Source organism: Nuphar pumila, chromosome 3 (genome assembly GCF_984573655.1).
Source record: "Nuphar pumila chromosome 3, dmNupPumi1.hap1.1, whole genome shotgun sequence".
NCBI classification, from domain to species: domain Eukaryota; kingdom Viridiplantae; phylum Streptophyta; class Magnoliopsida; order Nymphaeales; family Nymphaeaceae; genus Nuphar; species Nuphar pumila.
Genome location: NC_143251.1, coordinates 146391195 through 146406083, shown reverse-complemented (window position 1 = coordinate 146406083; position 14889 = coordinate 146391195). Strand labels below are relative to the sequence as shown.

Genomic DNA, 14889 nt, shown 5'->3' with positions numbered 1-14889 from the left:
TGGTTCATAGTTGTGTCACGACGTGTAGAGATCATGTGATGCTGCACTGTTGAAACATCTCCAGGAAAAAGCTCACCCGCAGGCAAACATGTTCAAACCAAAATAAATTGGCCTTTTCGTAAGAGATGACCAACAAGAACTTCGTTTTATGGTCCACACGAGGACACTTTGCATAGAGGTCGTCCCACCGGGTGAACCAGGGGTGACCCGATCTAGGCCACTTTAGTAGCTCGGGAGCACTTCCAAGTTCCCAGTATGAAAAGATTTTCTACAGGGCAGGTCACCCCCATCTGAAATACTCGAGCAGCAGCAATTCCCATAGAAGGGAGACAACAAGCAATAGCACATCGAGATTCCCAAACACCCATCTTAGTCGAGGCCAGAGGCAGATATAGATAAGTTCAGAGATACGATAAACACGCACACAGAATTCAGCCACCAAACATAGGGATGGCAGTGGACCAGGGAGTTTAGGCCAACCAACTGATTCACATGATGTAGAGAAACCAAAGGTGCATCGCTGACTGCAGCCAGCAATCACTGGAAACCATCATAATTGGCTCCAACGAATATAAGGAGGGGGGCCTTATTCCCCCAGCTCATTCATCGGAAACATCATAATTGGCGCTAAGTAACAAAAAAAACAATATCGCAGGCATGTGCTGAACTTCAAAAGATCCAAATAATGGACCATAAAAAGGACCCAAAGTCAATCACCAACACAGGAAGAAAAGAAGTAACCCTATGCTGATATGAAATGATATGTAGGAAACCAACATGGAATATGGAGAATGTGCCCTGAGGACAAATTTCTCCTGACACTAGTAAATGTGTGACACAGAGAATGCGCCCATGAACATAAATTTCTCCTGTCACTGGTAAATGTGTGACAATTTTTCCAAATGCCGCCACCAGCTTTTTGTTAATTTCCTACATATTCCTAGCATTACTCAGATTGCAAGCCAACAATGTTGGCTTGGCAGGCACCATGTCAAATACTCTTTTATCTTTCACTGGTGGGTTAATCCAGGGTCAATGCCTTTGGATTACATTAGAGATGTTCATCCAACTTGTCCAACGGACATCTGGTGCTGGAACAGCAAAACCTTCCAACAAGTAGAGACTGTTTTGACAGGGAAGCAGAAAATTTAGCTTGAATTTGGGTGTCCAAGGAACATGATTGTCACTAAAAGTATGTTAGGTAGTGAAAATTTTAAACTTTGTCCACTTCCCACATTGATCGAAGAAAATACATGGATAGAGCTATAGATGGGTTCTCTTAAGAATAGCAGCTTTACAGCTCCAAAAAAATCGTCAGATTAGCTTGATTTGCATTGCTAACCTTAACGAAAGGGCTTGACACATTGGATTAGCCAAAGACATGGAATATTTTATAAATACTAATCCTCAACTCTTAGTTTTCACTTTTCAGTACTCTACATTCTTTTGCACACATATATGCAATACCTTTGTGTAGTGGACCACATACAAATTACTGAAGCCTATCAACAAGTATCGACAAAGAATTTCAGCTATAACACACAATCCAGGACACAAAAGAAATGACAGAATTGTGATTATGTTTAATTACAGGGTACCCTTACAAAAATGCTTCAACAGATCATCAAGTTATAATGAGCTCCCTTTATATGCATTCTGCAGATGGACACCCAATAGCACCTGAACCTACAAATGTATTCCCTGTTAATAAGGCATTACCTTCCAACAAGGTATGCACTGACTATGCACACTAATCACAGATAGGAAACAAGGTGAATGCACAAGAAATTTAGAAAAGCTCTGGATAAAATAGGTCACAAAAACCTGGCTTTCAATGATTTACATGTTTGTTAAGTTCATATCCATTTTACTCAGATTTTGATATCATAGAAATGCACTATTGCTTCTACAACCTCCAACAAGGTCGTCAGTGGCAAGACTTACAAGATCCGACATTCTATGTTTACTATTATAAACAATTTTAGTGTGAAGTTATGCGCTCCCCTGGGGATATATTCGGACCCACCCATAAATACATATTAGTGGGATAAGCAGGGATATTACACTGTGGTCATAATGCAGCTTTTTGCTTTATCCCATATATCTGGATAAGTGGGTACGCCCCAACACCCCATTAATACAAACAGTTGTTCCAAGTTCTTCCTCTTCAATGGACGAGACAAGATAATTGTGAATTAAAGAAACACGCAAACATAATAAGCAAAAGAAGTGCACCCACTGCACCAAAAATTTCTAATTCATAACGTGCAAGAATGCTCCTCAGAGAAAAGAAACATCAGGTGAGAATTGAGCATTTGGATTATCAAATATGATCCTGAACAGGCTACAAGATTATTTAGATACAAATGCTTCAAATCAGTAATGGACTGTCTAATAGGATTCAGATACGAATGCAATCGACAATATACAAAGAACCATTTCAGCATCGAATCAAGATTATCAATGTAAAGGAAAGGTGCGAGCATTAGCATCGACCTGTTTAACGATCCCTACGCCCTTTCAACACACAAGGCTGATTCACGTGATCTGCAAATCCCACATTCACGACATCCCCTCCACAGGATCCACCCAAAAGAAGCAACAAGAAAGACTAAGAAAACCACAGTTCAAAACTCCAGCTTCCGTCGCAACGAGGCAAGTTTATCGGATGCAATCACCCGTTCGCTACTCGGCTTGATCGGAGCTGCAGGGCACTTCTCCAAGATACCATCAATCCGGCTATTGGCACACCTCGGCGTTCTAGGGCTAGAAAAGCAACCGCTTCGCACAATATAGTCCTTGATCTGCTTCAGAACTACGATATTCAACAGATCCTCGTAGACAGACTCAAGAAACTCCCTTTCCTCCATACAGACGCCGGCAGGCGCCGCCTCCGCTTCTTCGTCATCCTCGAAACTCAGAACCCTATAAACCCTAGACTTCCCCAGAGATCCCCAAACCTCCCCGTCCCCAAAAGCTAGGGTTTTCCCAGGCCTGGAATGTCTCAGGGGTGTCAGGTTTAGGCCTAACGGGCCGGGCGCGAACGAATCGAAGACCTCGCCGGCGGGAGTTATGGATCCGTCAGGCGAATGATCAACGGACGGAGAAGAGGACGAGGAGGGATAGAAGTCCGAAGGTATCCCAGAAGAGGAGGAAGCGCAAGTGAGCGGAGTCTCGCTGCGTTTCGGAGCGTCGGCGGCCATGGCGTCCGGAGTCTCCGGACCCAAACTCTCTGTGGTCCTCATCGAGAAGGGGTCGTCTCGTCTCCAAATGTGGCCACCACCTAAACCCTAGTACATTTGTTGGGGAGGGGAGTCCTCTGGGCAGACGTCTGCATAGAAGCAGCGAATCTCTACCGTCACTTCTCCTGAGATATCTCGCCCTCGAATCGCTGGTTTTGCTCCCTCATCCTCTTCATGTGCAGAGCAAAAACTCAAGTCCCTGGTCGTCGTCGTCTTCTTCGCTTCTTCTCTGCGAGGTACAGTACTAGCAACAAACTAGGGGTGGCAATCGGGTCGGTTTGGCGGGTCAGCATACCTCAACCCGAACCAGACCCGACCCGCTAACCCGCTTAATAAACTGGTTGGGTCGGGTAAACGGGTTGGCAGGTTAGCGGGTCAGGTTGGCGGGTCGGGTTGGCAGGCGGGTTGGCGGGTCGGGTTGGTGGACGGGTTGGAGGGTCGACCCGACCGCCTAACCCGTTTATTAAACGGGTCATCCGGGTTGGCACACCCCTAACACGAACCCGACCCGTTTAATAAACGAGTTAGGCCGGTCGACCCGTTTATTAAACACATTCATTTTTGCCCAACCCGAACCCGCCTAAGAGGCGGGTTGGCGGGTCGTGTCAGGTTTTGCCACCCCTACAACAAACCTACCTTTACTTATTTTTAGTTATTTTACTAACTGCGATATCGGGAACGGAACGGGGCAAAGCTTAAGTCCATCCATCCCTGCCTTCATTCTCCCATTGATTTTAACCTCAATCCTTCACCTCATGTCCTCCACCCCCGGTCCAAACGAGGCGAGACTGGGCTAACCTCGTTTTCCCCTGATCCACTGCCATCCCTACGATCGATTTGGACTTGTGTACCCTTTGGTCCAATATTTCAGTCTATGCGGTCTCTGTGATTGATCAAATCTGAAATACTGCACTTCATCCCCGGTGGTGATCGAGAAATCTTGGACCTCCGCCCTGAAGTAATTTAATAAATAATAAATTTTTGAACTTATTTCAAAATATATAATTTTATAAAATAAATAAAAATATTTTAGTCATTTTTATTAACAAAGATAAAGAGGTGATGCAGGGCTGGAAAAGAGTAACATGTAGGATCTTGATTTTCACCTCCATCTAATTAGGCTTGAACACCAACATATAGGAATTAAGTCAGGGTATGTATCTCTACTCTTTTGTGTTACTGTCCAAAGAGACTCCTACCTTCTTTTTTTTATGTTTGAAAACGGTCATTACCTTAGGACAAATGTCTATACGACGGTAAATCTTATAACTTTCTATTCTCATTTGATAAGATGAAATTGTGCCGACTATTGTGTGAAATCAGCAGATGCTGAAAAATAAACGATTAATCGCGACTTAGCGCTTCAATATTGACGAGAGAGAGAGAGAGGTGGTAGGCTGGCATCTGTTTTCTTATATATATCATGATATATATAATGAGATTTGATACCATATTAAAATAAATAAATAATAAATTATAAAAGATTTTTTTATCAATTTAATCTTTTTGTTCATGTGAATTTTGCATAATGGGTTTATTAAAGTTAGATATTAACTTTGTTCTCAATAAAAATTTGAATTAAAAGATTTTGATACAAATAATACTTATTTGATTAACCACTATTTATTATATAGTTTTTAAATCATAATTAGTTCAAAAAATTGATCTATTAAAGGTTGACTTATTATTTAGGATTAATCATGATTTTTTATTTTGACAATTAATCACGATTTATCGAGGAGTTCAAGCGGCAAGGTTGACCGATATTTTTTTGCCGATGACAGCACTTCCCAAGGAATTGCCGAGGAAGAGTTGGTGGTTTTGCCATGGTTGGCAAAAAAAAGGAAGAGGATTTTGTGAAACGAGATAAGGATGGTTTTGGGTTTGCCTTATAAGGGAAGAATGATTATGGAAAAGCCATCATTTATTCCAAGTCTCATCAGGCAAGTGAATTTTAGGCTTATATCAAGGGAGGTATAAATTGGTCTAGCTACCAGTTGTCTGGTCATCATCTCTTTAATATGTGTGTTTATTTTCACAGAAATTCAATTTGGAAAAGAATGGTTTAGAGTAAGTTCAGCTATGAATTGGTTCAGCTGGTTCATAATATTTGGGTTTGGTTTAGTTCCTGTACTGATCGGGTTGGTTACCGATATAAGGTAGGCGCATACCATATTAAGAGTGTTGAACTTGGGGAGTTATGAGTTTAGGGTGATTAGTGTTGAACAATGATATCAAGAAGGTTTGGATTAGGTACCTTTGTACATCCATAAAGGTTTTTAAGTTGGTTCATCTAGAGACCTGTTTGGGTTTCATTCACATAGCAATCTGTTCAAGTCTTTATTGGTTTAATTGAGCTGAACTAGAGCTCGGCTCGATCGCCTAAATATCAGCTTGAGCCTCATGAGCCCAAAGACCTTCTAATGGTAAATGAGCTGAGCCCATGCATACACCTTGCGTTAGGCTAGTTTGCCAGATCTACTCGAGACCAAACGGGTATCATGTTGTTGCAGTAGCTCGGATGTTGTTCCGTCTTGCAGATTAATCTTTTGGCCAGAAAGGCTTGCATTTTTTTCTAAATAAAAGAACTGATTGTATCCTATGACATATATATAATACTGTCCTAGCCATCCAACCGAATAAATTTAGACAGTTAAAAGAGGGCGGATCAGGTGCAATCACGTAGCACACTTTGAGTGCCGCTGCAGCCCACTGTCAGCTGTGGGGCTCAACAGAAGATGGGAGTCCGATCAGGTGCAGCGGTATTATATTGCCAATATTGGCGATCCCTTTTTTTTTTTTTTTGCTTCTCAACAGTTTAATGCTCTAAGTAGCTTCAAGGGAACAAGTTTATTCGAGATTATACTTGTTAATCTTACTCAAATGGAAAGTTCGACCAACCTCTCTCTTTTACATGGAGATGCAGAAGCTGCACGTTAATTAGACATACTTCCACATTGCATGTAAGTTTTTTATTATCTCATCATGGAATGCTAGAATGCAATAGATCCTAGGCTCTGCGGCCATCTCATAAAAATCAAGCATGGAGGGGCATCTACCTATAGCTTTTGAGAAACCAGCATGATGGGATGAAGCCTACTTGTGACTCCTAACAAAGCAATCCTTTTTTTTTTTTTGTCTGGAAGTAGTAATAAAGCTATCCAAAATTGAAACCGCACTAGCTTTCCTTTTCCATTAAAGAAAACAGAATGAGCACTTCTTTTCATGAATAGAGAGTTTTTTTTTTTTTTAATACCATATAACAATTCTGATGGATTTACGCAAAAGATGGTTAACCATAATGCAATATATAAAGATACAGAAGGAAAAAATATCCAAACCATGATTGACGGTGCCAGTAATCCCCCCCAAGGGAATTCACTTTTGACCATCAAAAAATAATAAGATGACCCTAGATTCTATAATATTATGCCATCTACAATTGCAAAAGTGGTGTTGCCGACTCTCTTGTAACACCTGAAGCTCACAAAATATTGTGGCTGCAGTTGGTAATCAATTAAACAAAGTTAATCATTGCCTAAAAATTTTGTAAAGCTAACTTTGGGAAACCACTCGAGGTGTAAATAATCATAGTGTAATGCATGAAGTTCTCTTTTGACTCTCTAAAATAGGGCTAACCGCAGATTGTTTCTCGACTTTATATATTTAACTATTCCAACGCTACAAATCGAAGTTGTTCCCTTTTTTATTATCTAGAAGTCTCTTATAAAATTAATATAATTTGGGTTAGTGATCGATACAAAAGCTACCCTTCAGCTAAGCAAGCCTGTTCATTTAAAAAACTAAGAGAAAAAGGGCTCAATCCGGTTAACAAAGCAGGCCTATCCATCCCTAATTATCAATCAATAATCCAATACAGCACTCGACAGACCTTAAACTTTTAGTTGATTCAGTCAAGCATCCTGCAGTGAATCCAAATTAAGTTAAAGTATCCATTAACTTCCCCTCAACAAGAACCATTTACAGGTCTAGAGCCCACAGTTATTTCGTATTTCTCATCACAATTGAAATTTTATATCGGTGATCCGAGTTGTGCTGTGCAGTTTGAGCCCATCACTGAATTTGCTCTTGGGAGATAAAAGAGGCTTACTAGATTTATCCTTCATATGAAGAGTTTGCCAAATAAATTGTTAGGTTTTTCCCTACACAGGCTACCTACCACCACTGACAATATGAATTGTTTACCGGAATAAGGCGGCATTATAAGCAAAAAAAATGAACTTTTAGGGGTGTTTGCATGGAATCAAATAATGGATATTTGAAACATAGCATTGGAGTACGGTCCAAACAAATGTTGAACTTGATATAGTTGTTAAGGAACGAACAAAACCGACGCCTTTTTTGTTCATTTTGTCCAATCCTTAACAAGCCATCAAACATACCCTTAGAGGGAGTGGATCGACGAATTTAGAAGAGGTGACAAATCGCAAAAACTGATGCTTTGCATTTATCCAATAGACAAAGTAGTCAGCAATCTTGCGAGGCATTTCCACCGGCTCCAACGATAAGCAAAAGAATTGTATTAAAAGTGTATAGGGATTATTAATCAAAGGTAGTTTCTCTCCTTTTGACAAGTTTTGCTTGTTTATAGGCCGCTTGTTTTTCAAATGCTTTGAAATAAACCAGTTGTAGTTGTTGGTATGTCATTATTATTATAAGCCTTTGAAGGACCGCGCGATAGTCGCATCCGATGGATGATGATGGTGGTGGAAATAATTCAGCTTGCAAGCCTACTTTGAACTCTTGCATAGAGAGAATTGTACATAGATAACTAACAAGTTTTATAACGTATTATTGTTCTAAGCATTAGAGTTCAACCATGAAGCAGGAAATTTTTTTAACTTGCCTTTGGAAATTTTGCCCTGTTTTTGGCTTGTAGATGAAGCAGGTGCGCTTTTTAACTAATTAATTGTTTTCATTTTCTTCAGGCTTGCATAAGAGTATAAAAACTTAATTTCGCCTCGTGCTATGAGCAGAGCATCATTGCTTTCCTTTCCTGATTCTTCATTCTTGTACTTTTTTTTTTTTTTAACATCAGATTAAAATTATAGTAATTAATAAAGAGAATAATATAAACCACCAGGAGTCGCCTTCAATATCAGTTTACGGCACAAATTGAACAGAAAAAGAAAATTTTCTTGTTTTAATAGAAAATTTTCTACTTAGATTAAGTAGATTGCTGTTTGTTACGTTTATTAGTCTTCAAAAGACGCAGCTGTATTAAAACTAATACAAAAATAAAATAAAAAAACTGTCTACCAGATTGAGTCCGAGCGAAGTAGGTGAAACGTTTTACCAGATCCTCCATATGTTTAATTTGTGCAACTTAGAATGGGTATTGCTTTTAAGTATCTAGAGTAGTCGGTTTCATTTTAGAAAAAGGAGGCCTTTAATTTGTTTGCTTGTTTCTTTGCTCTTGTCCAAGAGTAGACACCCCCCACCCAATTTTATTATTTGTTTATCAAGCGGAAATCATGGTTATTGACATAATATATGTATACCACGTGGGAACAAGAACGATGGGACTCCAATTATTCATATTTCCTTGGATTTTTTTATTGGAATATATTTGGTCCAAACATCGGAACCATGATGGCGGAACAAGGCCATATGAGACACTAGTCCTTGGAAATATTTATCTTATCAGAATCATGAGCATATATAACTCCAAAACAAAGATCGATTGTATTCTTTTGAGCCATGAAATGCGGAACATATCCACACCAAAAGACACGAGATCCGTGGAATCATGGTCTTGATCAGTCAATGGATTTGAATGGCAGGACAGAACACGTCATGGTAGGTGCATACCCACATAAAAATGTATCTTACCACAGTTAAAAAACTGTTCTCACTCAATATTAGAGGGGTGGGTTCAGAAAGAATTGAGATCTGGTGCAATATGATTGCAAACTTTAACTAGTTTGTTGCTCAGCCTGATAACAGCAAGGAATCGGTGTAGCCACCGGGAATGAAGATTTTCAATTAGTACCTTAAAGTTGTTTGGGCCAAAGCGATTGATGGAATCGTGAATATAGAAAGGGAATCCACGTTAGCCAATTCTTTTCAAGTTCTTGTGATGGATTCCTTCGCATTGAGGATGCAGCTGTCAAACCATTCTCTCGAAACAATTTTGGTTCCTTTTGAAACCACCAAGAACAGGCTTCCATGCTAGACAATTCCTCTCAGTTACTTATAGCTCTATCCCAATTTCTCTTGAATTCCTTCCAAGTCATTTCGATCAATCTTCTCAAATACCACTTACCAACATGCAGGCCATCATGATCAGTAAACAAATATGCGTATCCTCCTATCGACAAAGTAGGGTACGATTGGACGTTGAATCATTTTTTTTTTTTAGGTACTCCAAGAGAAAAAACCCTCATCACTGACCAAATTCACATTGGGTAGAAGTGCACCCAGCTTCGACCTTGCAGCAAGAGACGCACGGTAGGTCTTGTGCAGATCTCATCATACAGTAAGAAAGCAAAGAGCCAAGGGATGTATATGGAGTGGCCTCCTCTTGATCATGTGAGACCGAATGGACAATGACAGGATGCAATCCATCAATCATGACATATGGAGGAAGCCAACTAACACAAGAGATTCATTCAATGATCGTGTGCATGCAATATTCAGCTGTGTTGGTTAATTAATACTAGATATGCCTTGACGCATGTGGCAGGGACACGTCATTTTGAGCGTCCCTGTTGACATGAGCAGACATGCTCCAACACAGCAACACCGACACTCACACGTATAAGTATTATTTTAATTGTTTTTAATATTATTCCAGTAAAAATACTCTTTTGTTATTAAAATATAAATAAATAGTTTTTGCGTTGGTTAAAATTTGAAACAGCCCAAGCCCATGTGAAAGCAGATCAGGTCATGCTGAACATGAGCTTTTTTGCTCATGCCAACATCGTCGCCGTCCGTTTTGTATTTTGAAAAAAAAAAAAAAAAAACGGAATAGTTATATGCTACGTGGCATTCATACAAAATGCAAACAGACGGCCACGATGTTGGCATGAGCAAAAAACTCATGTTCAGCATGACCTGATCTGCTGCTTTCCATGACACTTTTAGTGTGCCGCTTAATCATTTCTTGAGACCCTATCCCCAAGATAGAGGGTGATCAGGTGGAGGAGCACACTAAAAGTGTGCAATCGTATTTCTCCTGATTTTTTTTTTCCTCCCTCTCCCTCTCCAGGGTACAGACTGTCAACTGTGGGTCCAACAAAAGAAGGAGGGCGGGGCGAGCTTCAGAAAGTGCACAATGAGATTGCACCTGATCCGCGGTCTGTCTATGGTCAATGATGTACCACCACGTGAAAAATTGAAGGCTTTTCCAAAACAAAGCCCTTTCCCAGGAGACGAACAGTTACTGGTAGAGAGAGAGCAGGGAAGAGAAGTTCCCATGTACCAACGTGGGTCCCACGTAAAAAGTGAAGACGTTGATAAAACATCGGTACGAAATCTTAACCCATCATTTAAATTGAGATAGAGAGGTTTTGAATTAGAGAGGAAAAAGATTATATATCTATGTCCAATGACATGACATTAGGCGCGCATCATATGTCCATCCTAGCCGTCCAACCGATTGCACCCGAGAGCTCCCTTTGAAATTGTGTAGTCGTCGTAGATATACCAAGCAAGTGGTAGGCCAACACATCCTCCCAACTAAAGCCTTCAGTTTGAACTCTCTCTCTCTCTCTCCAATTCTCTTTGTGATTCCTACGTACATCGCCGGGAAATAAAAAAAACGGCCACATCTTTCCATCATTTCTCTCTAGCTAGCTAAATGGGCGTCTCAAAATCAGGCAGGGATTCCGGAGATGATGAAGAGAGATTCTCCCTCAGTTGCTTCGACCTCGATTCCGCTCTCAACACCAACTCCCTCGACGGAGACTCCTACATCGAGATCGACCTCGGCCCCTCCGAGTCCGCAGTCGACGGCGGCGGCGACGTCGTCGATTCTGAATTCGAGTTCGGGGTATCCTTTTCCTCTCCGCTGAGTGGGTATTCTGGCCAGATTCCAGCCGACATGCTCTTCGACAACGGCCGGCTCCTCCCTCTTCACTGCATAACCGCTTGGGCCATGAACGCAGGCTCTCCTTGTCTAGACGATGAGGTCTCGACGCCGGGAAGGAACTGGCCGGAGACATGGAATCGGAAGGAATATTCAGGCGGCGAGAGCTCGGGTCCGGGGCAGATCCATGCGACGAAGAGACCGGCGACAAAATGGAAGCTGTTGAGCTTCAGGAAGTCGTCCTCAAAGGTCGGCGCAGAGAACGACCAGAGTCGGAAACCGATCGGCAAGCGAGAAGATCGCGAGTGCATCTCTGAGAGGTAAGCTTTCTTACTCCGTCAGCTAGGGTAGCTCTGACTTCACGTTAAAGTGGGATGGCGATGGGCTCCGTTCGGTTTGGCCCTCATTGAGTTCAAGATCCTGAATTTCGTTGTGAACCCACAAACAAAACGTCATCCAAACGAAGTTCTGGTTTTAATTTTCCAAGGAATGGGGATTCAATTCCCCATTAACCAAACAAACGTGTCACTCGAAGCCCTCCTTTATCAAAACAATCGCCTGCTAAGAAAAGACGCGCCCGGTCCGTGAGTGGTGTGCCACCATCGTGGTATCTCGATGAGAATCCTAGCTTCTAAAACTTCCAAGAACGGGAAAACTGCCGCTAAGATTTACTAGGCAGTAGCGACCCTACCCTATGATATCTTTAGCCTCTTAGATGCACCTAAAACAGAAACAGTAGTCTGGGTGCACTTTTTTAAGTTTTAAACATTACCTGGAGGCCACTGATTTTCAATGAAAAAACTCCCAGGGTTTCCCCACTTTTTCAAAATCACCCACTCTGCCTCCCACCTCGTTTTCCCCCCAAACAAAGCAAGTTACTGCACAATTCATTTGATGGGAGTGATTTTACTTGTTCTCCTAAATTGCTACTATAATCGTTTAGTTTCTACGTACAGATTGGATCATAAATGTATAAACATAAGAACACACCTTTGGCTAATTTGATTATATGGAGGAATAAACCAATGGTTATTTTCATTATACAAGCAAGATCGGTTGGTTTAGCTTACAGAAATGGCTAATTTGATTCTCTGAAGGAATAAACCAATGGCTATTTTCATTATACAAGCAAGGGTGATTGGTTTAGCTCACTTTTCAGTAGGTTATATATTTACTCACGAGGCTTTCTTGATTGCGTTTATATTGGGCAAATTTGGTTAAGTCGATTATTTATTTTCAAAATGGAAGCGCGGTATACAAAGACAAAAAAAACTCATTTCTTGTTTCGACCCACAAAGCCAAGTTGAGTTGAGGCATCCAGTCAATGGGCAGAGTACATTTGTAAGGTAATCAACCGAGTGCTAAATCTGCTTTCAGCAGAGTACTTTTTGATAAAATGAAACAAAGTTTTTAATGACCTTTTTCTTGATTAAAAAAGAAGTCCTGGAAGCACTTGGATAAAAAAGAAGCATGCATGGCTTGTGTGGCACCACTTGGGGCTTCTTTTAAGGAGCTCAGGGTCTTTTCAGGTAGCCCCATCCCTCTCTCATCATGTAAAATCGTAAAGGAAGGGGAAAACTTTCAAGGGTTTCTTTTCCCCAACGAGTGGTCTTATCTCCGTCCCCACGCATACTTGGCTTTACACGCCCACCAAGGGCGATTGGGCTCTGCGCACGCAAATCCAGAGAAGGGTTTCAATCATGGGAGCCAGAGAAATACTCTATCGTACTGACTCATACACACACACGCGCAATCGCTTCACACGTGCAATTCGACCAATAGGATCCATTGTGATGATTTCCAGGGTCCGGTATCCGGCCGTCGGAATGTCGCCTGAGAACGCGACGGGGGTGAGGAAGCTGCGAGCGAGAGACGTCGGATGGCTGCCGAAGCAGACGTCCGACTCATTCTACGACCAACCCTCGAGGAAAGACAAGGGGGTCAGAAGGGCCAAAGAGATCTTCGACAAGTACTGGAGGATCATGAACCCCTTCCACGCGCACAAGGGGAGCAGGAGCGCAGAGGAGGCAGAGAGCAACGGGAGGAGGAGGAGGAGGAGGGCTTTCGCAGCGGCGAGCAGCTGCAGGGACACGGACGTCCGGAGCTGCCCCACGTCGTTGGTGTCTTCGCCGATCCACCGGAGGGTGAACAGCTTCGCAGGCGCCAGAGAGCTGAACGTGCGCGAGAGGGACTGCTCTGTACAGGCGGCCATCGCCCACTGTAAAAAATCGTTCGGTCTGCTCGATGGAGGTAAATAAGTCTAGGATTCACGATGTAAGACAACCTCTCTTATTTAAAAAAAAAAAAAACCTCTCTCGCTTTCTATCTGTTCAGAATCACCCTAAATCCGACGCTAGTCTATTCCTGCTTCTGCGAAATCAGAAAAAGATGAAGGGGAGGGTACCAAGGCGTTACCTTTCAACGATAATCACGGTTGATGAGAGGGCTAGGTTTGGACATGAGTCGGTCGGCCTTGGAAAACGAAAAGTCATGTGAAGCAATAGGAAGATTTGTGGTACGTGGGAAATGTACGCCTTCCACTTGGTAAGTACTAGAGAGGCAATTAGGGGATGTAAATTATATTGACAGTAATGGCGTTCTAATTTTGGGCCTCTTTTTGCTCAAAAAGGAATTGGACTTGTCTCATTATTCAGCGTACTCAGTATTCCACGTGGACACTTTGCAAGTATGAAGTATTATTAGAGGGCTGTTCATCAAAAATCAATGTGTACTAAGCCTCAGGGACCTTTTACTTGCAATATTCAGGTTGTTCCCTTGCGACTTACAGTGTACAATTGCGCTTAGAGTCTGTTTTGCTTTTGTTGAGTCTGATGTAAGTTGCCTGGTTCAGGTGAATCAATACCCCGAAGGGGCAACCCGTATACTTGAACTGTAATAGCCTGTAGGTAAAATTGTGAATGAAGTAAATGCATTGAGCTTTCTTTTGTTCACCCTCGTTGTAATTGCTTCTTGTGACTGCAATTTCTCTTCCTCTATTCTCTCTTGCTCTCTTGCACTCTGATTACAAGCTTCCGCGATCGGCAAGCGAGCTGACGAGTAGGCTTGGGGCGGTGAGAAAGGACCGTCGCGCCACGCTGGCCCATTGAAGGAAATAGGCTCGTGACAAGTGGTACCAGAGTCCGTTCTCGTGCTGGAGAAGAGACTTCGGAGTCGGTGTCGACAGACACGCCGACAGGCTGCGATTTGTGAGCAAGACATCGTGGCGCCTTATCAAAACTTGCGCAACACCAAAGGCAAGGCAGTTGCTGAAGCTGAGGAGATGGGTTCACCTCGGGGCCAAGAAAAGTTGGCTGCAACTATTAACAAGCTGGTGGAAGAGGTGACTTCGCATGATGAAGTGATTTCACGCGCATGTGAATCATTCAATGGACTGAATGATGTGTTTGCGAGCCTGCAAGAGCAGGTAACCTTATTAATGGGGCAGGTCACTTCGTTGACGACTACAGTGGCCGACTTGCAGACTGAAGTAGGGGAGCTTCAGTTGAAGAACCGTACGTTGCAGCGGACGGTGACCCTAAATGGCGAAAATGGTGAGAGACCATCAAGGATTGATGTACCAAGACCCGCAAAATT

The 14889-nt window shown here is 42.2% G+C and overlaps 1 protein-coding gene across 1 annotated transcript; it reads left to right on the top strand.

The window, feature by feature from the left end:
• The first annotated feature begins 11067 nt into the window (after window positions 1-11067).
• Window positions 11068-13839, top strand: LOC149844317 (uncharacterized). Its single transcript, XM_090001073.1, has 2 exons — window positions 11068-11615; window positions 13100-13839. The coding sequence occupies exons 1-2, from the start codon at window positions 11068-11070 to the stop codon at window positions 13551-13553; spliced, it is 1002 nt and encodes a 333-aa protein (XP_089857199.1). The 3' UTR covers window positions 13554-13839.
• The last annotated feature ends 1050 nt before the right edge of the window (window positions 13840-14889 follow it).

Bases quoted from the DNA above. Each gene is read 5' to 3' on its own strand.
- LOC149844317 (XM_090001073.1), top strand. From the start codon at position 11,068: ATGGGCGTCTCAAAATCAGGCAGGGATTCCGGAGATGATGAAGAGAGA. The intron at 11,616-13,099 runs GTAAGCTTTCTT...GATGATTTCCAG, and splicing joins CGCGAGTGCATCTCTGAGAG to GGTCCGGTATCCGGCCGTCG.